This window comes from Thamnophis sirtalis, unplaced genomic scaffold (genome assembly GCF_051295495.1).
Source record: "Thamnophis sirtalis isolate CommonGarterSnake01/CBP01778 unplaced genomic scaffold, rThaSir2_p1.2 scaffold_13, whole genome shotgun sequence".
NCBI classification, from domain to species: Eukaryota; Metazoa; Chordata; class Lepidosauria; order Squamata; family Natricidae; genus Thamnophis; species Thamnophis sirtalis.
The window spans coordinates 58,576,181-58,597,008 of NW_028261393.1; the positions used below are offsets into that span (position 1 = coordinate 58,576,181).

General features: G+C 43.8%; 1 protein-coding gene across 1 annotated transcript; it reads left to right on the top strand.

The window, feature by feature from the left end:
- Positions 1–200: 200 nt before the first annotated feature.
- Positions 201–3,975, top strand: VMA21 (vacuolar ATPase assembly factor VMA21). The gene is made up of 3 exons (XM_014075020.2): positions 201–327; positions 2,043–2,152; positions 2,560–3,975. The coding sequence occupies exons 1-3, from the start codon at positions 275–277 to the stop codon at positions 2,700–2,702; spliced, it is 306 nt and encodes a 101-aa protein (XP_013930495.1). The 5' UTR covers positions 201–274; the 3' UTR covers positions 2,703–3,975.
- Positions 3,976–20,828: the final 16,853 nt, after the last annotated feature.

Below are 20,828 nucleotides of genomic sequence, written 5' to 3' on the forward strand. Positions count from 1 at the left end.
GACTAAGCCGTGAACGGTCATGAGCCGAGAAGCATTGGAGACGCTCTAGCGCTCCGTCTCTATACTGGAGATATATATCCCTTGGGAGCCTCTCTAGGAATTTCCTTGCCGGGGGAGACTCTCCTTTTCTCTCTCTCCTTTTTCATGCGGCAACTTCTGGTCACGTAACGAGCGCCGGCAGAGGCGCGGTCAGCTGACCGGAAGGGGCTTCCTTCACGTCCTCCTCGAGGGCTGGGAAAGAAGAAGGAGGAGGTGGAGGCGGCGCCGTTCGGGCATGGAGCGCTACGAGAAGGCGGCGCTCAACGCGCTTTCGCCCCCCGAGGCCCGGTGAGGACGGGGAGCCGCTCTTGGGGCTGGGGGGTTAATTTGAGTCCCTGTTTCAAAATGGAGGGTCCTCCCCCCTTCCCCCCCCCCGCATATATTCTTCCTCCTAGGGGGGAAAAGGGTTAGGTTGCATGGAAGGAAAAGTGGAAAATTAGAAATTAATCCCAAACAGTTTAGGACAATTTAGGTTATGGTATTCTGAATATTTTCTACATCCTTTCTATCATATGGCATTTTCTGGGTATTTATATATATATATTTATGTGATATTATATTATAGAATATTATAGAGTATTATAGAATATTATATATAGCATGTATATAAATATTCTATTATAATATGCATTCACATGTATAGTACACATGCATACATACAAACTGACCAAGGAGAGATTCAACCTAGAAATTTTCTGACCGTGAGAACAATCAATGCATGGAACAGAAGTTGCTCTTGGAAGTTGTGGGAGCTTCATCACTGGAGGCTTTCAAGAAGAGACTGGACGGTCGTCTGTCAGAAATGGTGTAGGGACTCCTGGTTGGGGTGCGTGTCTGTGGACTAGATGACCTGCAAGGTCCCTTCCAACTCTGTTAATCTGTAAAAAAAAAAAATCTGTATTGCATATGGTAAAGCAGGGGGTGGAATGGAGCAAGAAATGTCTGTTTTTTCTTAAAAGAAAAAAGGTGATAAGAGGTATAATACTATAATACTATTTAATACTATTAAATGTTAATATTACAGGATATGTTGTTTTTAATGACATGCATTTGTAGAAATCAGAACTGGGAGGCAGTATATAAAGTTTGTGTGAAAAGATCTGCAAGTTGTCTAGGTTCAGAAATGATGAGCCAAGGTCAGCTTCTGAGGTTTCTGGATGAATCCGGAGTTTTCCATCCCCAGTCTTATTATACTGGTATATTTTTCAGATCTAGCACTGGATCTTTCAAGTCATATCAAGATCGTTTCATTTCTAAGCAGCACACAGCGAGTGTGGATCAGTTTTCACCGAGACTGGTTCTTGTAGGTTTTAAAATTCAAGATTGGCTGTGTCAGTTTATTTTGGTATAAATAAAAGGTTTGCCTAACTTAGTGAAGCAAGTATCTTCACTGGTAATAAAGCAATTAGATATGTAGAATAGCATTCTTTATTGTCCAAGTGTGATCGGACACACCAGGAGTTTGTCTTTGGTGCATATGCTCTCAGTGTACCTAGGAGAATAAAATACATTAATCAAGAATAAAAAGATACAACACTTAGTGATAGTAAAGGTTACTAATAAGCTATCAGATCGTACTCGGAATCAAAAACAATATAAACTGAAAGATACAAGCAACCTGGTTATAGTCATAAGTGTGGAGAGATAGATACTAAGACGGAAGAGAAGAATAATAGTAATACAGTCTTAGTAGATAATATGACAGTGTTGGGGGAATTTGTTGTTTAGCAGAGTGATGGCATTCGGGGAAGAACTATCCTTGTGTCTAGTTGTTCTGGTGTGTAGTGCCCTATAGTGTTGTTTTGAGGGTAGAAAAACATCTCAAAACCCAGCATCAATTCAAATTAATTTATTCTGAAAAAAACAATTGCCTTAAACTTTTTAATCTATGGTAGATGATAACTAGGGCAATGATTGAACCCAATTTCTTGGTAATATTTTACAAAATTGCTCTGCTCTATTTGGTACATAATTATTTTTCTTTGTTGTGACTTTTTTTGTAGAAGTGAAGTTTCATTAGCCTCAACTTTAAGGACAATGCTGTTCTTCACAGCTTTAATGATTATGTTGCCGATTGGATTGTATTTCTCAACAAAGGCGTATATATTTGAAGGTAATTGTCTTTCTTTTAGACTACTTTTTTAAAAAAAAAACTACGTCTCTCTGGGTCAATATATTCCAGCAGTGTTTGTCAATCTTGGCAACTTGAAGATATGTGGACTTCATGCTGACTGGAGAATTCTGGGAGTTGAAATCCACACATCTTTAAAGTTGCCAAGACTGAGAAAAAAATTGCATTGCGGTCTCTTATTAAAAGATAAAGAATGTATACCTTATTACATGGTGTCAAGAAGCTGTTCTTTTTATTTTTGAATGATAAAGGTTTGAAATAGTTTTGGGGAACATTAGACGTATTCTACATACGTCACAATCTTCGATTAACAAAACAGAAGAGTGTTCTTAATTAACCTCTTTGTACCCTTTGCTTCATCGTTTTTGTCTTTGTTGTTGTTTTTACAGGTACCTTTGGAATGTCCAACAGGGACAGCTACTTTTATGCTGCAATTGTTGCTGTGGTTGCTGTCCACGTTGTCCTTGCTCTTTTTGTGTACGTAGCATGGAATGAAGGCTCCCGACAATGGCGGGAGGGTAAGCAGGACTAAGAGAGCTGGATGGCCGCCTGACAGACAAAGGAAGATTTGTAGGTTGTGGTGCCAGCCTCAAAAGACTTTCCAGAAGTCCCTGTTTGAATTGGATGAGATTGGTGGGACGGAAATGTTTTGTTTTGCTTGTATGAATCCGTGATTTCAGGTGTCCCAAAATTTAGCAGAGCTGGGAAAAACCAGCAAGAGGAGCAATTGAGTAAATTTTCTAGACAAAAACATGGAGAGACTGCACCGTAAGTAGATAATAGATAATGCTTTCAGCAGATTTGGTAATATCAAGGTAATCTTTGAGCTTCTAGTATCAGTGAAACGGATTGGATTCGTACATCCTCAGTTTTCCAATCTGACATTGGAACGGTTGGCCTTAACATCTAAGAAACACAGGTGTTTTGGAACTGGTGTTTATTTTGTTTGATGACAGAACAATGATGCCAAGTTGAACCAGACTATCACTCTACGTGGTAGCTTTTCACGTAAGATCGTTCTCCCCCCCCAAAAAAAATTAGATAAAGAGTTTTGTCAAATGCCATGATTTTGAATGCAGTTTTTCTGTTATTCACTACCAAGAAGAGAATTCCTTTAAGAAGGGGATTTTCTTGTTTAATGGACCAAGATGTAAATCAATTTATCAATCACTAATTTCAGAGTCTTACCAATGTTATTTGGCCATCCCAAAATGCCTCCCTGTTGAAATTTAAAGTTTGTTTTATCGCCTATTCTTTGGGTTGATCGATTGCTACTTTTAGCCTCTTTCTGTTGGCAGCTGGTTAATTTGCTGCCTTGTCTCTGCAAAGAAAAGATCCCACTGCAGTAACATTCTTCCTCTTTGTTTGCTGCTGAAAATCATGGACATCATGTGTTGGAATGACTTTGAAATTGGAATTCGTCCTGAGGGTCCTTGCCAACTTTTGGAGGGAATTCTCTCATAATATGTTGTACATTATTTGTTGTGCAATAACGAAAATTATCTTCCTTTCCCCTTTTCGTCGGTGGGATGGTTGGATATCCAACCTGGTGCTGCTGCAAAGCTGCCTCTGACATAACTGGAATATTTTTGTACAGGGTTTTCTTCACAAGTAATGTGTGGTTCCCAAATTCCACAAATGTTGATCAGGAGCTATGCTTGCTTCAAAATTGAATTGTTTCCTCTAAATCTTGATTATGTTGGATTTCTAGATTTCCTCCTGTTGTTTTTACCAATGATTTTGGGGAGTCAGAATGGCTCAGTGAGAATTTCCCAGAGAGAGAGGGGGATGGGGAGAGAGAGAGAGAGAGAGAGAGAGAGAGAAAGAAAGAAAGAAAGAAAGAAAGAAAGAAAGAAAGAAAGAAAGAAAGAAGAAAGAAAAAAAAAGACCTCTTTTCAATTCAGATCAAACACTGGAAATATTCCAATTCTGAATGCAGTGATGATTTTCAAGTCAAAAGGTTTGCATTTTTGTCAGAGAAAGCTTCCAGGTTCTGTAGCTGGTGCTTAAGTTGCTCTATGATGATCTCAAATTCCATATTTTTCTGCTGATCTTATTTTCTCCTCTCTGACAGATTAAATTTATCTTATGTATTGCAAATGCTGCATTTATAGTCAAAATGCAGTTGTGTAGATTCCCCGCTGAGCCCAAAGAATTGAAATGGCTGTGTAGTAAATTTCTGGATGATCCCTTGATGGCCAACGAGTTGTAAATATTGTACCATCAGCATTTCTTCCACATGGATTGCTTCCTTACAAATTGGCTGGTCTGAGTGTATATTATGGGATGTATCTGTGGTATATCTTGCACTGAACTCTTAACCAAGGATATGATTGGGCTTCACACGTTGCACTAAGCAATTGGTTTTTCAGCCAGCACGTTGTGTGAGACTCACTCATTAAGGTATAGAAACTGTGATTTCTGATTTCAGGTTTTGTGCAAACCCAGTTATTTATATAATAAATTGCATAAATCATGTCTGCATTTTCTTCAGGTGGGAAAATTAATTCCCAACAGAGTCCCGGAATATACAACTGTCTTCAGCCTGTTACCCTCTAGATCAGGTGTCTCCAAAGTCGGCACCTGTAAGACTTATGTAGATTTCATCTTCCGGAATGCCCCAGCTGAGCATGGCTGACTGGGGAATTCTGGGAGTTGTGGTCCAGAAGTCTTAAAGTTACTAGGTTTGGACACCCCGGCTCTAGATGTTAGTATTTGGAACTATGGGTGTGGCAGCTGGGAACAGGAGGGAATTACAGTCCTGACAACATCTGGAATCAATTCTTGAACAATTTCCAGCATAAATGTGCTTTCATTTGGAGGCTTGTTTAGTTCCTGTTTCTTGGTGCTCTCTGAGCTTGCTTGTTTCCTTGCAGGCATTTCATGGCCCTAACTAGGCAACATCATCAGTGCTACTAAGGAGTGGCAGTAAGCAGCACTCCATGCCAGCACTGATGATGTTAAGCAGTAAGGGCCGTGAAACGTCTGCAAGAAAACACGCGAGCTCAGAGACCACCAAGGACCCCTCATTTCCACCCTGAGATACCAATATTCTCCTTTGTTGATAGTTCCCTTTTTTCTTAGTGGCCTGTGAGTTACTTCCTGCAGACAAAGTGTGTCTGATTCATAGAATCAGGAAGCTCTCTGGGGTCTTTTGGTTCAACCCTCTGCCCAGCGTACGAATTCTCAAACCACCCCAAAGAACCGATCAACCGTTGATTCAAAACCTCCGGTGATGGGAGCCCACAAAGCTGGTTCTTCAGAAGCCGTCAAGAAGAAATAGACTTCCTCATCCGACCACAATTTAATAGATTATGATCCTTTCTAGCTCTATTAAAGAGATTGTGCTGGGAGGACAAAAAGCATTTCTGGTTGGGTTGAAAGGAAAGTAACACCGCCCATGCATTTGCCCCGTGCCCAGTTATGAAGATGGGTGGGCTTGGGTTGATAATAAAACGCTTCCAGTGGAGGAGGAGGAGGAGGAGGAGATCTGTAGCTCAGGGTTGAAGTGAGGTGCCCTTGGTGCTCTCTGAGCTCGGTTGGTTCCTGGCAAACGTTTCGTGACCCAACCAGGCAGCATCATCAGTGTTAGGAGAGAGAGAGGGGTTGAGACTCTCTTTATGTACTAGGCAACATCATCAGTGCTGGAGGGGAGAGGGATGTGCAGAGGAGGAGGAGGAGAACTGGGAGGTCCTTGGGGCTCTCTGAGCTCGGTTGCTTTCTTGCAGGCGTTTCATTACCCAACTAGATAGTGATACTGTACCAGTGCTCTAAAGGAGTGGGATTTGTGGAGGAGGAGGAGGAGGAGGAGAACGGGAGAAGAGGAGGAGGAGGGTGTGTTCCTTGGTGCTCTCTGAGCTCGGTTGTTTTCTTGCAGGCCTTTCGTGACTCCATCTGGGTAACTGGTGATGTTGCCTGCTTTGACTCATGAAATGTCTGTAAGAAAACAAATTAGGGGTCAGAGAACCTCAAGGACCCCTCAGTAAAAATGCCTCTTCTGACCCCTAGGGGTCACTGCTGAGCTTCGGCACAGTGGGACAGTTCATGTGAATAAAAGTCTTATTTTGCTCAGCTCTTCCTTAAGAACGAGACATCCGGCTTTGCAATTTAAAAACAAAACACCTTTACCTTGTGGCCCTGGGCCTCTGCAGCTTAATTTTTCAGTGTCTCAGTCTCCTTGTCCTCATCTGGGCCTCGAAAGCCAAACAGCGTCTTAACCACGTTAATTTTAGGAAGGGGAAATGACAGGGAATTTGGGGGCAGCCTGGTTGCACCCTATTTGCAGTGCCCTACAGTCACGTGACTGATTTATGACCTGTTTTGCCATAAAGCGGGAGATACTTCCAGCAAACACCCCCACCCCCACCAATTGGATGCAATGGCTTTGCTGCCTGCCTGCCCCGTTCATTTAACAGCCTTCACTTAATGTCCACCTCAAAAGCGTTGGTAACAATGGGTGCGGCCCTTTTGGGGAGCTGCTTAACCAGCACAGCTTAATGACCGAATTCTGGGCTCAGCTACAGTTGTAAATCGAGGATTTTTATATCTCCGTCAGCTGCTTTGAGTTGCCATGTGTGAATAGGCGGCAATATAAAATTTCTAATAAATAATAAATTCAAAAAAGTTGCTCACGTTGTATTCTGAATCCGTGCCAAAGCCAGCAAACCCCAGCTTTGCCTGGATGCGTCCATAAAGCTTTTTAAGAGTTGAGCTTCATTCAAAGAATGTTTTTATTTTGTTTTAGGATCATAGTCCGATCCTGCCCCTCCCTCCTCCTCATCCCTCCCTCCCTCATCTTAAAATGCTGCTTTTCCTTTGCAAAGAAGAGAGAGAGTCTAACATCGCTGCCATGTTTCCCCGAAAATAAGACCAGTTCTTATATTATTTTTTGCTCCAAAAGATGCATTGAGCTTATTTTCTGGTTAGGTCTTAGGGGAAATACGGTACTAATGTGTGTGCAGCAGCTGCCAAAAAAGCCAGCCCAGTTCTAGGCTGCCTCAACAGAGGGACAGAATCAAGATCACCTGAAGTGTTAATACCACTTTATCAGGCCTTGGTAAGGCCACACCTGGAATCCTGCATCCAGTTTTGGTCACCATACTATAAAAAAGATGTGGAGACTCTAGAAAGAGGGCAGAGAAGAGCAAGAAAGAGGATTAGGGGACTGGAGGCTAAAACAGATGAAGAACGGTTGCAGGAACTGGGAATGTCTAGTTTAATGAAAGGAAGGACCAGGGGAGACATGATCGCAGTCTTCCAATATCTCAGGGGTTGCCCCAAAGAAGAGGGAGTCAAGCTATTCTCCAAAGCATCTGAGGGTAGGACAAGAAGCAATGGGTGGAAACTAATCAAGGAGAGAAGCAACTTAGAACTGAGGAGAAATTTCCTGACAGAACAATTAATCAGTGAAACAACTGGCCTCCAGAAGTTGTGACTGCTCCAACACTGGAAGTCTTTAAGAAGATGCTGGATAGCCATTTGTCTGAAGTGGTGTTGGGTTTCCTGCCTAGGTAGGGGGTTGGACTAGAAGACCTCCAAGGTCCCTTCCAACTCTTACTCTATTCTAATTGCAGCGGTCTGGCCGATGATCTTAACTGGGGCTTATTTTGGGGGGTAGGGCTTCCATTACAAGCATCTTGAAAAACCATGCTAGGTTTTATTTTCCGGTTGGGTCTTATTTTTGGGGAAATGGGAGTAGTAGTAAGAGTGGGAAACAGTTGGGATTCCATGTTTTGAGCGGAAGGAAGTGAAGTTCTCCTCCTGCCCAGTTATGCCACATCGGTCGTCTCTCAACAACGCTTGGAGGGATCCGGTAATTGTATGTTTGTCGGGCAAAGATGCTGGGGGGCGGGGGGGGAGAGGAGCGGCAGAAAAAGAGCAGCACAATCTTGTAAAAAACAATAATTTTTGTAAACAGGCTGGAGGATGCTGGGAAACGGAGTCGCTGCAATATAATCATTATTGCGTCTGTTATGTCCTCTCCGGGTTTGTGCCTGTTTGCTTGTAAATGAAAAAGACAAACAAGCTGACTAAACCATAAAGGAGAAGGTGCTTTTTGTTTTCCTAAAAGACGCAGCCAGAGGATCAAGGATTAAAAACCTGCATCAGTTTGGTTACATGGGGTGGGTGGGTGGGAATCCACCACCTTTGGAAGAAATTGGCGTGACTCAACTTTGTTTAAGGGGACACAACCTTGATTAAAAGATCAGAAAAGCCTTGTGGCCCTCAGCAGGCCTTGGTCTTGTCTGCCAGCATTTATCCCCCGCCCCCGTCCCCCAATTTTAGAGTGGCCAGGAAGAGAGTCTTGAATTGTTCTTAGCTGCTGGCTACAAGGGGGAAAAGCCATCCTGATCTCTTACAGAGCCTGCTCTTTTTTCAGTCAAGCCAGTCATTCAAGTCGCTCTGGTTGCAAAACAAACAAACGAAGCAGAAGGCAGATGTGCTAAAGAAAATAAAAAGCTCCTTAAAGTTCAGATTGGGTTGCAAAACCAACCTTGATTAAGACCCAGGTCTGTTCGCTCTCTCTTTTCAGGGCCATCGAGCGCTTTCCCAACACTTATGGGTTCCTAGCAGGTGAGCGGCTTGGCTTTCCAGAGTGACCAGCCGTGCCCAGTCCCTGCTGCAACCGTTCTTCATACGTTTTAATCTCCAGGCCTTCGGTTGTCTGAGATAGATTCAGATTAGCAGAGTTGGAAGGGACCTTGTAAGTCATCTAGTCCACACACACCCCAAGCAGGAGACCCTACACCATTTCTGGCAGATGTCCATTCTCTTCTTGAAATCCTCCGGTGATAAAGCTCTCACAGCTGCTGAGTTTTGTCTAAACCAGTGTTTCTCAACCTTGGCTACTTGAAGATGTCTGGACTTCAACTCCCAGAATTCCCCAGCCAGCGAATGCTGGCTGGGGAATTCTGGGAGTTGAAGTCCAGACATCTTCAAGTGGCCAAGGTTGAGAAACACTGGTCTAAACCAGCCGCTTAGATTTTGAAGCCCTGATGTTCTTCTGCCTGGGCCTCCTCTGCCTTCAATCTTTCCTTGGAGCATTAAGTGAAGGGTGCTGTATTTTTCCGGGTGTCGCATCCCATATCCAAAATAGTCTAACTTTCACTTTTTTTGTGGTTCTGATGGCTTCCCTTGGCTTTCCCGGGAGTCTTCTCCCCTCCCTCTGATTTCTGACTTTGTCAACATATCGGCCGCCTGTCAATCTACTTTTCAAAGGCTTCTGGTCTCTTCAAGGAGCTTAGTTCTGTCCGGGACCCAACTCTCCCCTCCGCAGAGCAGGATAGAAAAGACGTAGCATCTGGTTTTCAGTCTCAGGCTTATGACGTGACTTGCAGAAGACTTGGGACGGTAGCGGGTTCCAAATCTGCCTTTGCACAAGAGATGGTCTTGATGCCTCGTTAAACCATTCGGGTTTTTCCCTCTGCAGGATAGCAATAGCAGTTAGACTTATATACCGCTTCATAGGGCTTTCAGCCCTCTCTAAGCGGTTTACAGAGTCAGCATATCGCCCCCAACAACAATCCGGGTCCTCATTTCACCCACCTCGGAAGGATGGAAGGCTGAGTCAACCTTGAGCCGGTGAGATTTGAACCGCCGAACTGCAGATAGCAGTCAGCTGAAGTGGCCTGCAGTGCTGCACCCTAACCACTGCGCCATCTCGGCTCTGGATGACTTCCATCCAAGCACCTTCTAGGTCAGCATAGAATAAATCTGATGAGAAATGGAGGTTCTTGGTTAGCCTCTGTCCCTTGAAGAGTCAGAGAGTCATTTTGAAGAAGGCAAGGTCACCATAACCCCTCCCCACCCCAGAAAAATCCAATTTTCCGATTATTTTCAAGGACAGAATGCTCCAAGGGTGACAGAGGACTCTTGATTCTGACTCGCCACAGTGCTGCTCAGAAAAAGGAGACTTGTCCTGTTTTTCTCCTATGCTTAAGAGGTCTAAATTGGCCTTTTTCTCTCTCTCTAAATGCAGCCCCAGACGGTTGGCTCGAATCAAAAGCAATTCAGCTTCTGAATGGCAACATAGAATAAAAATCAAAGGCAATCTTTTCAAGGTTTATAGTTCCTTGAATGAGGAGGAGGAGGAGAAAAAACCAGCAGAATTTTTTTTTGAAAAGTGGGGAAAAAAGGAAAAGGAAAGCTCTATGGAGATTAGCCAACTTTCATTTGGAAATGAAATAATTTAATTGAGAGGAACAAACCCAGATCAACTTGTTTCTGCTTTAGCTGCATCTCTATATCAATTTTTTAAAAAAAGCAAAAGTGCAGAGTTTTGTATTACTCTCATATAAAAGATAATACACTTTGAAAGCCTGTTTTGCAAACCTTTATACAGCAAAGCTTTTCGAGTTACATGACATCCTTCACTTTTGAAATTTGGACTTGGTTTTTACCTTGTTTTCCCCGAAAATAAGCCCTCCCTGGATAATAAGCCCAATTGGGCATTTGAGCTCATGCACTAAAATAAGCCCTCCCCCCCAAATAAACCCTCCCCGCAAATATTGCAACACAGCAGCAGCCATGAGGTGACCACGCTCTCTGACTCCTGCACCTCAAAAATAATAAGACCTCCCTGAAAATAAGGCCAAGCGCTTATTGCGGGGGTCCAAAGAAAATAAGACCCTGTCTTATTTTGGGGAAAACATGGTACATTGTACACAATCACATTGTGGAGTCTCTCCCATCCTATGGCACTTTTTGCACCGAAAAATACAGATTTCTCTCTGGCCAGAAAAAAATAATTTCTATCCTTCTGTTAACGCAACTGGCATTGGCTTTTTTGGCTGCTGCCGCACACGGCTGGCTCATATTTAGCTGGTTGTCCACTAAGATCCGTCTCACAGTTTCTGCTGTCTATATGTGTCCTTTGGGTTTTTCTTGCCTAATAGCTCATGTTAAGGATTGCGCCGGTGGCTTTAGGAAGCACAAGATTATTAGGGGGAAGGGTGATTTTATTCCCTCCATCGGTTTATGAAAGAAAATCAGACTGCAGAGCTCCTACAAAATGTCAGGTGACACCCGGGCTTCCTCATCCTTAACCCCCCCGGGTGAAAACGAAAGCAGAGGAAACAAAGAGGTCGACCAACTGATATTCTACAAATCCCAAACCACAAAACTTTTAACAAGCATTTCCTGGTTACTGAAGCATGTGACCGTGACAACGAGCCGCTATGGGTGAGCACACATCTGATTGATTGAGATGGAAGAAACCAGGAAATCGGTATCTTCCAGAGAATAAGGAGTGGAGGGGGGGCGGCTTCTAAAAAGTGTGTGGCAGCAGCCAAAAAAGCCAACGGAATCCTAGGCTGCATTAACAGAGGGATACAGTCAAGATCAAGGGAGAGAGTAATACCACTCCATAAAGCCTTAGTAAGGCCACACCTAGAATCCTGCATCCAGTTTTGGTCACCGTGCCATAAAAAAAGATGTGGAGACTCTGGAAAGAGTGCAGAGAAGAGCAACCAAGAGGATGAAGGGATTGGAGGCTCAAACATACGATGAACAGTTGCAGGAACTGGGCATGGCTGGTCTAGTGAAAAGAAGGACCAGGGGAGACTTGGTAGCAGACTTCCAGTATTTGAGGGGCTGCCACAGAGAGGAGGGTGGGGGAGGTCAAGCTATTCTCCAAAGCACTCAAAGGCAGACAAGAAATGATGGATGGAAACGGAACAAGGAGAGCTTCAACCTGGAAATAAGGAGAACATTTTCTGACAGTGAGAACAATCAACCCATGGAACAGACGTTGCCTTCGGAAGTTGTGGGGGCTTCATGACTGGAAGCTTTCAAGAAGAGGCTGGAAGGCCAATCGGTCAGAAGTGGTGTAGGGTCTCCTGCTTGGGAGGGGGGGTTGGACTAGATGACCTCCAAGGTCCCTTCCAACTCTGTTATTCTATTCCACTCTGATCCCATGTTGCACATTGAATAATTGTTTTCTTCAGCTGTACAAGGAATGGGAGGCCAGTAGGTGAAAACACCGAAGTGAATCCGGCAGAACCTTCGTCGGGGTGCATTTTAAACATGCGATACGAGCGCACGGTTCACAGGAAGTGGAGTTTGTTCCAAATCGTGTGTGGGCCTTAAAAGCTCTGAATCATAGCGCCCTATGAGATAGATTTGATTAGGGGTTTATTTATCTGTGCCAGGCCTTTGGGATGTATATGTCTGCCTGTGAAGCATGTCTTGGTAAACAGACATCTGACTCTGATCAGCAGAGCTGACCCCTTGTTTATTGCAATTAAGTTAGAACAATTAACCAGTGGAACAGAAGTTGTTTGTATCCCCTTCCCCATGAGTTGTAAGCCGCCCTGAGTCCCCCCAGGGAAAAGGGCGGCCTATAAATAAACTTTCAATTAAATTCAATTCAAGTTGCCTCCAGAAGTTGTGAATGTCCCAACACTGCAAGTCTTTAAGAAGATGTTGGATAGACATTTGTCTGAAATGGTCTAGGGTCTCCTGCCTAGGCAGGGGGTTGGACTAGAAGACCTCCAAGGTCCCTTCCAACTCTGCTATTGTGTTGTATATTGTATTGCAATGACTTTGGCTTTCCCCCAGTGCCAACCCTATGTAGACAGGGAAAGTGTTGCCTTGCCCACCCCTGAAATCAACAAGGGTTTTGCCATTCATCTTGGGAAAGAACTCGGATCACGGAAGAAGAAGAAAGTTTCCACGCGCCTAAGCAGGTAACAGCATTGCCCAGATGACATTCTTCCTCCACCTGTTGTTTTCCCTCTGCAAAGTGTCACAACACATCACACATACATGTAGGCTGGCCCTCTGGAGCGACAATTTATTTGTCCGCACTAATGTCCTTGAAGGATTTCTCAAATGAAAAGGAACAGTTAAGGGTGGAGCGTACCTCCAGTTATAATGAATAATATTTAACATCTAGTTTTTCCTCCTTCTTTTAAACAAACTTTTCCAGGGTGGCTTAAGAAGAAGAAATTTAGAATAAATAGAATCAATCAATTAATTAACTGAAAGAGTAAATCAACTCCCCAAATTCTATTTTAAAGCATGTCGGCTGGGGAATTCTGGGAGCTGAAATCTATTTTAATACATGCTGAATGAGGAATTCTGGGAGTTGAAGTCCACCCATCTTTAAGCATGCCACTAAGGGATTCTGGGAGTTGAAGTCTTGAGGCTTGATAAACATTGGCCTAGATAATTGCTGGTTGAGCGTGTGAAACCAATCGAGACATCTCTTGAGGTCACATAACCTTGATTTATTTGCAGATAGCATTCCAGTGATGTATCTGATAACCGTCTTGGTTGAGCATCTTGCTGGCTTGGCCTTTAAGACTCGAGGGTGTCTTGTATAATGATGCTTGCGGAAGGCTGCTGGGCAAACCTGCCACCTGCGGGCTGCTTTCCCATTGCAGCTAACCCTATTTTGATCAGCCTTACCTGCCCTTCCTCCTCCTCCTCCTCCTCCTCCTCCTCCTCCTCCTCCTCCTCCTCCTCCTCCTCCTCCTCCTCTCGGATGAAAGAGAGAGGAAAATAAAGGTCACACATAAAGAGGCAATTTCAGTAATTAAAAGCAAACCACTTTCGCTCCCGAGCAGCGAAAATCTAGGCCAAGTTGCTTTTTGTGGAGGGAAAGAATATAAAGCCTCGCCAGCGACGGGCAGCGAAAGCGGCCAACAGGCGCCTCCTCGGATGGTGCAGCTTTTCTGAAAAGAGCTGCTATTGTGTCCCCTTGCAGCCTGCCGTCTCCCCATTGTGTCCTGTTGTGTTCAGGCAAACTGCCTGCTCCCGGGCCTCGCACTCTCTGCAGCCGACGCCGGGCGGCCCGTGAGGGGCTCAGAGGCATCACCCTGGATGCGGGGTTGGGTGCCCCCCTCCCAAGTGATCAGGGCTTGCTGGCCAGAGAAATTGGGGCACTGGCATAACTCCAGGAGGAAACACAAGGGAAGGAGAGGCAAAGTTTGTTAACTCTGTTGGAACATTATTATCTATCTATCTATCTATCTATCTATCTATCTATCTATCTATCTATCTTACTCCTATCTATCTATCTATCTATCTATCATCTTTCTATCTATCTATCTATCTATCTATCTACTCCTATCTATCTATCTATCTATCTATCTATCTATCTATCTATCATCTATCATCTATATATATATATATATATCCATCCATCTATCTATCTATCTATCTATCTATCTATCTATCTATCTATCTATCTATCTATCTATCTATTATCTATCATCTATCTATCTATCTACTATCTATCTATTATCTATCTATCTATCTATCTATCTATCTATCTATCTATCTCTATATCTATCTATCTATCTATCTATCTATCTATCTATCTATCTATCTATCTATCTATCTATCTATCTATCTATCTATCTTACCTCGCTGGATTGTGGGGGGAAATAGATGTGACATCACACCGGTGGAACAGAAGTTGCCTTTGGAAGTTATGGGAGCTTCATCACCGGAAGCTTTCAAGGAGAGATTGAACTGCCATCTGTTGGAAATGGTGTAGGATCTCCTGCTTGGGTGGAGGGTTGGACTAGATGACCTACAAGGTCCCTTCCAACTCTGTTAATCTGAATCTATCTCAGACAATCAAAGGCCTGGAGATTGAAACATGAACAGTTGCAGGAACTGGGCATGGCTGGTCTAGGGAAGAGAAGAACCAGGGGAGATGGGATAGCAGCATTCCAATATTTGAGCGGCTGCCACAGAGAGGAGGGGGGGGGGTCAAGCTGTTTTCCAAGGCATCCAAAGGCCAGACAAGCAATAATGGATGGGAACTGAGCAAGGAGAGATTCAACCTGGAAATAAGGAGAAAATTTCTGACAGGGAGAGCAATCAAAACAGAAGTTTCCTTCGGAAGTTATGGGAGCTTCATCCAGAAGCTTTCAAGGAGAGGCCAGAAGGCCATCGGTCAGAAATGGTGACGGGTCTCCTCCTTGGGCAAAGGGGGGGGTGGACTAGATGACTTACAAGGTCCCTTCCAACTCTGTTAATCTGTAAATCTCTGAACTCTACATCTGGTTTCAAAACCGCAATGTTATCCCACTCTTTGGCTTGGTCCAAAGTTACCCCTAACCACATGCCATCCAGCCCACCCAACCTCTCCTCTGCCTCTTCTCTCACATTCCTGGTGTTGAACTCGGGTAGTCTTACTTTATCACAATTCGTTTAGCGACTGTTCCAAGTCATGACCACTGGAAAAAAGTGATTTAAATGGCTGTTTTTCGCACAGGACGACCGTTGCTGCATCCCCCTGGTTGCGTGATCAAAACTGGCCACCGACTCCTACTTTATGACGGCTGCAATATCCCAGGGTCAGAGGATATCACGTTTGGCCAAGCAAAAGGTCAACAGGGAAGGCAGATTCGCTTAACAACTGGGTTCCTAACTTAACGAAGTGCGGTGATTTGCTTAACAACCACAGCAAGAAGAACGGAGCAAAACTCTCTCAACAAAGGTCTCACTTAAACAACAGAAATTTGGAGCTCAAATTGTGGTCATAGGTTGAACACTACCTGTATGTAAAGGTAAAGGTTCCCCTTGCACATCTGTGCTAGTCGTTCCTGACTCTAGGGGGCGGTGCTCATCTCTGTTTCAAAGCCGAAGAGCCAGTGCTGTCCAAAGACGTGTTCATGGTCACGTGGCCGGCATGACTCAACGCCAAAGGCGCACAGAACTCTGTTCTGTTCCCACCAAAGGTGGTTCCTATTACATGCTTTTGAATTGCTAGGTTGGCAGAAGCTGGGACAAGTCATGGGAGCTCACTCCGTTATGCAGCGCTAGGGATTCGAACCACCGAACTGCTGACTTTTCTGATTGACAATCTCAGTGTCTTAGCCACTGAGCCCCCATGTCCCTACCTGTATTTAATATCCCTTAATTCCAGCAAGGTGAGCTTAAAAAAAAAAAACACCCTGGAAATTTGCTAGGTTTGATTGTGTCCTGCTTGCAAAAAAAAAGGTATGTTGCATAGGGAGCGAAAAACAGAAGACAAAAGGAATCCTCTGTGGGGTCCAGCAAACTTTGCACCCGTATTATTTCATGGTGACTCAGAGATGGGTGGGGAGCCCTTCACTCCACCCCGGCATTTGAGTAAAGGCCCTACGTTTTGGGAAGAACTATTTGGCCTCCGGCTGTCAACTTGCCATCTCCCAGCTTCTAAATTTGGGCTTGGGAGATTTTTTGCCTTTGGGAAACACTCGGGACTCCAAACGCTTTTTTAGAGCTCCCCCTCTTTTCTATCCACGGACAGCGACGCTCCTCGACGTTAAGCGAGGAGGAGGAGGAGGAAAACCAGAGTCGTCGGGAGTCAGGCAGCACCACCATTTAAATTCTTTGTGGTATTATTCATAGTAGAAGCCCAGACTCCCAACATCTTCCTGCAACTCGGAGGTTGAAAATTAAAAGGGAGAAGGTGCTCTGACCTACCTCGTCCCTGTCCAGCCAGCCTTTCGGAGTGAAGGGAACCCTGCTATTTTGGGAGAAAGTGAAAGGCAAGAGGAGGTGGGATTGCCTTGGTGAATGGCTCCGGCTTCAGGCTGATGCAGGGAAACGTTTGTTTATCAAAGGCCATTCCGGCCAGTGTTTCCTTTGGTCTCCAGTGATTCATCTGTTTGCCTCGAAGAGCTGCCCTATTTTGGGTGGTTGCCAGTCTATTGGTAGCATTTAGATCCCACCTGTTCTCCAGCAACTCAGAGTGGCTCATCTGGGCATCTCCGTTCATTTCCTCCCCATGACAACCACAGCTCCCTCTGCAAGGTAGTCCAACACCTTGGCTCTTAGAGCAGGATGTCTCCCCTTAGCTTCCTGGCATCAGCTGACTTTTAAAAGAGCTTTTGTAGATCAGTAGCTAACAGAGATAGATAGATAGATAGATAGATAGATAGATAGATAGATAGATAGATAGATAGATAGATAGATAGATAGATAGATAGATAGATAGATACTGTAGATAGATAGATAGATATATAGATAGATAGATAGATAGATAGATAGATAGATAGATAGATAGATAGATAGATAGATAGATACTGTAGATAGATAGATAGATAGATAGATAGATAGATAGATAGATAGATAGATAGATAGATAGATAGATAGATACTATAGATAGATAGATAGATAAATAGATAGATAGATAGATAGATAGAAGATAGAATATAGAAAATAGACAAGACAAAGACAGATGATAGAAAGAAAAGTGATAGAAGATAGAAAATAGACACCGACAAGATAGAAGATAGATAAATAGATAGATAGATAGAAATAAAGATAGATATATGATATGATAGATAGATAGATATAGTATATAGAAATAGATATATTAGAGAGAGAAATAGTATATAGAAATAGATAGATATATGATAGAGATAGATAGATGATAGGTTAAGATAGAGACAGACAGACAGACAGACAGACAGACAGATAGATAGATAGATAGATGATAGAAGATAGAAAATAGACACCAACAAGATAGAAGATAGATAAATATATAAGATAGATAGAAATAGATAAAGATAGATATATGATAGATAGATAGATAGATAGATAGATAGATAGATAGATAGATAGATATATGATAGAAGATAGACACTGACAAGATAGAAGATAGATAAATAGATAGATAGAAATAGATATATGATATGATAGATAGATATAGTATATAGAAATAGATATATTAGAGAGAGAAATAGTATATAGAAATAGATATATGATATGATAGATAGATAGATAGATAGATAGATAGATAGATAGATAGATAGATAGATAGATAGATATGGATGGATATAATGCACACACGGATAAATAGATCACACTTAGAGAGATACACACGAACATGCACAAGGAATTGTCATCTTACTGACAAAACTTTATTTTAGTTTTGCATCTCAGGATTTTTTTAAAAATGGGTAAGCAGCTGTAAAAAAAACCAGGGTTCATGTGATATCAGTAGAGATCTATGGGGAGCTTCCTTACAGGTACCTAAGTACCCAGCATCTTTTACTTTTAATTTTTTTCCAAAACCCCACTTTTGAGGTCCGAAGGAGCATGAAACACAAGGCCCATCTGAAGGTAGATGGAGAAATCTGTGATTTATGGCCCGTTTGTAAGAAAACTGCTAAAACAAGAGAAAATCCCTTGCAATTTTACGACTGGAAGGAATTGAGCTGACTTGCAGTGGAATCATTTATAAGGAAGAAACTAATGTTTGTTAAAACAACACGGGGGAAATTGCCTAAACGAGAACTATGTGTAAAAGAACTGGTGGGGGGGGGGGGAGAATGGTCATTCAGCAACTGGTGTGGTTTTTGGTTCTTTTCCCCTTTGTATTTTGGTTGAAATAAACTCTCCTCTCCCCCATCTCTCCTTGCAAACTAATTTCTATTATCGGTGCTAAGTTTTCCTGAAAAGACCATGTGCTTTTACTCTTTTGACGAGTGTTCTTGGCATGGCTACCTTCAAGCCGTCCAATTCGTGAGCTCAGGGCCTGTAACGCCAGCCAAACAGGAGCAGCTGGCTGAAGCCATTGCAAGAGGCTGCTGCGTCCAAAGCAAATTGTTCCCCTTGAAACTTTGCCCCAAATCAATCCGGAACAGATTTGGAGGCCTTCAGTGGAACTTTTTCAGCCAAAAGTTTTAAAGTGTGTGTGTCTGTGTGTGTGTCCCCAACCTTGGCAACTGAATTCCATGCTGGCTGATGAATACTGAGAGTTGAAGACTTGAAGTCCAGGGGTCTGGGGGTTCTGGAAGTTAAAAGAGAGGGGAGGGAGGGAGGAAGAAAAAAGGGAGATGGAGAGGGAGAGGGAGGGAGAAAGGGAGGGAGAAGGAGGGTGGGAGAGAAAGAAGAGATGAGAGAGGGAGGAAGAAAAAGGGAGGGAGAGAGGAGATGGAAGAGAGGGAGGAGAGAAGGAGAGTGGGAAAGAAAGAAGAGAGGGAGGAAGAAACATGGAGGGAGAGGAAATGGGGAGAGGGAGGGAGGAGAGAGAAGGAGGGAGGGAGAAAAAGGGCCAGAGAGAGGGAGGGGGAGAGGGAGAGAGTGGGAGAGAAAGAAGAGAGAGAAGGGGGAGGAAGAGAAAGGGAGGGAGAAAAAAGAAGTGAGGATGTTGGCTGTGATGAACAGAACGAGAAGGATTGTGAGCAAAGAGGAAATGCAAAACTTTTGGGTGGCATTACCTGTTTTTATTTTATTCAAAACAAAGTTAAAACACAAAATAGAGAACGAAGGGGAAAAAAATACAAAAGAACAAAAGGAAAAAAAAAACAATCAGGGCATTCAAAAGATGCATTAAAAATGACATTGCACATATTTTTTTATCCCTTCTCGTTGACCAGGGGTGAATATGGTCGTTGCAACATTCCTTCCCACCCTTTGCAAAGAAAAGCCCTCCACATTTTTTGACACCACTCAGCCTCTTTGCAAGACCTTTGAAAGCCCCAACTGGAGAGAAGATGTGGACCAGACGGGGGCAGCCAAGGGGGGGGGGCTCCTCTTCTGTCCCTCTGGCGCTTCCTTTCAACTGGAAGTGGGGGCCGAGTCAGCGGTTTGGTGAGCTGAGGCCCAGATGGGATTCTCTGGTTGACTCTTCGCCCTTTTGATGGTGGTTTCGTTATCACATTTGTCATCTGTCTGGGGAGCAACAAAGGCTCGGCTGGACTGAATGATAGTCAACTTGCTGGGGGTCAGTCATACAGATGTCTTTAACAGAAAAACAGAGTTGGAAGGGACCTTGTAGGTCATCTAGACCAACCCCCGCACAGGCAGGGGACCCTACAGCATTTCTGACTGATGACCGTCCAGCCTCTCCTTGAAAACCTCTGGACGAAGCTCCCATAACTTCTGTTCCATGGGTTGATTGTTCTCACTGTCCTCCTTATTTCCAGGTTGAATCTCTCCTTGGTCAGTTTCCACCCGTTATTCCTTGCCTGGCCTTTGGGTGCTCTGGAAAATAGCTTGGAAAATATGTGAATTACGGCAGAATCTGGATTCAAAAGAGGATTTCCGGATGGCTCCGTTTCTTATCCGGCTTGTTTAGCTTTAGGAAGGATCCCTTCCTTCTAAAGTTTCACAGTTGAGGCCAACTTGGATGAGGGCCAGCACAGCGGCGCGGTTATAGTAGGTACTCAACAGCTTGCTAGGGGGGAGGTGGGATGGTGGATCACAAACCTCAGTGGGGGTCTTCCGAAAGGGATCTTCCCCAACATGAAACCAAGGCAGGTCACCCAGTAGCTGCACACTTGAGCCCTAAAATTCCCCCGTGAAGCGAAACAGTTGTTAATGAATTTTGCCCCATTTAATGACTCTTCTTGCCATAATAGGTAAGTAAATCACTACCGCTGTTAAGTGAATCAGGCTTCCCACTGACTATAGCGAGAGCACTGAGACTTACACACCACTTCCCAGGGCTTCACAGCCCTCTCTAAGCGGTTTGCAGAGTCAGCCTCTTCCCCCCAACAATCTGGGTCCTCATTTGACGCACCTCGGAAGGATGGAAGGCTGAGTCACCCTTGAGTTGGTGAGGCTTGAACTTTTGGCAGTGGGCAGAGTTAGCAATAGCAGACTTATATACCGCTTTACAGTGCTCTACAGCTCTCTCTACAGCAGTGTTTCTCAACCTTGGCCACTTGAAGATGTCCGGATTTCAACTCCCAGAATTCCCCAGCCA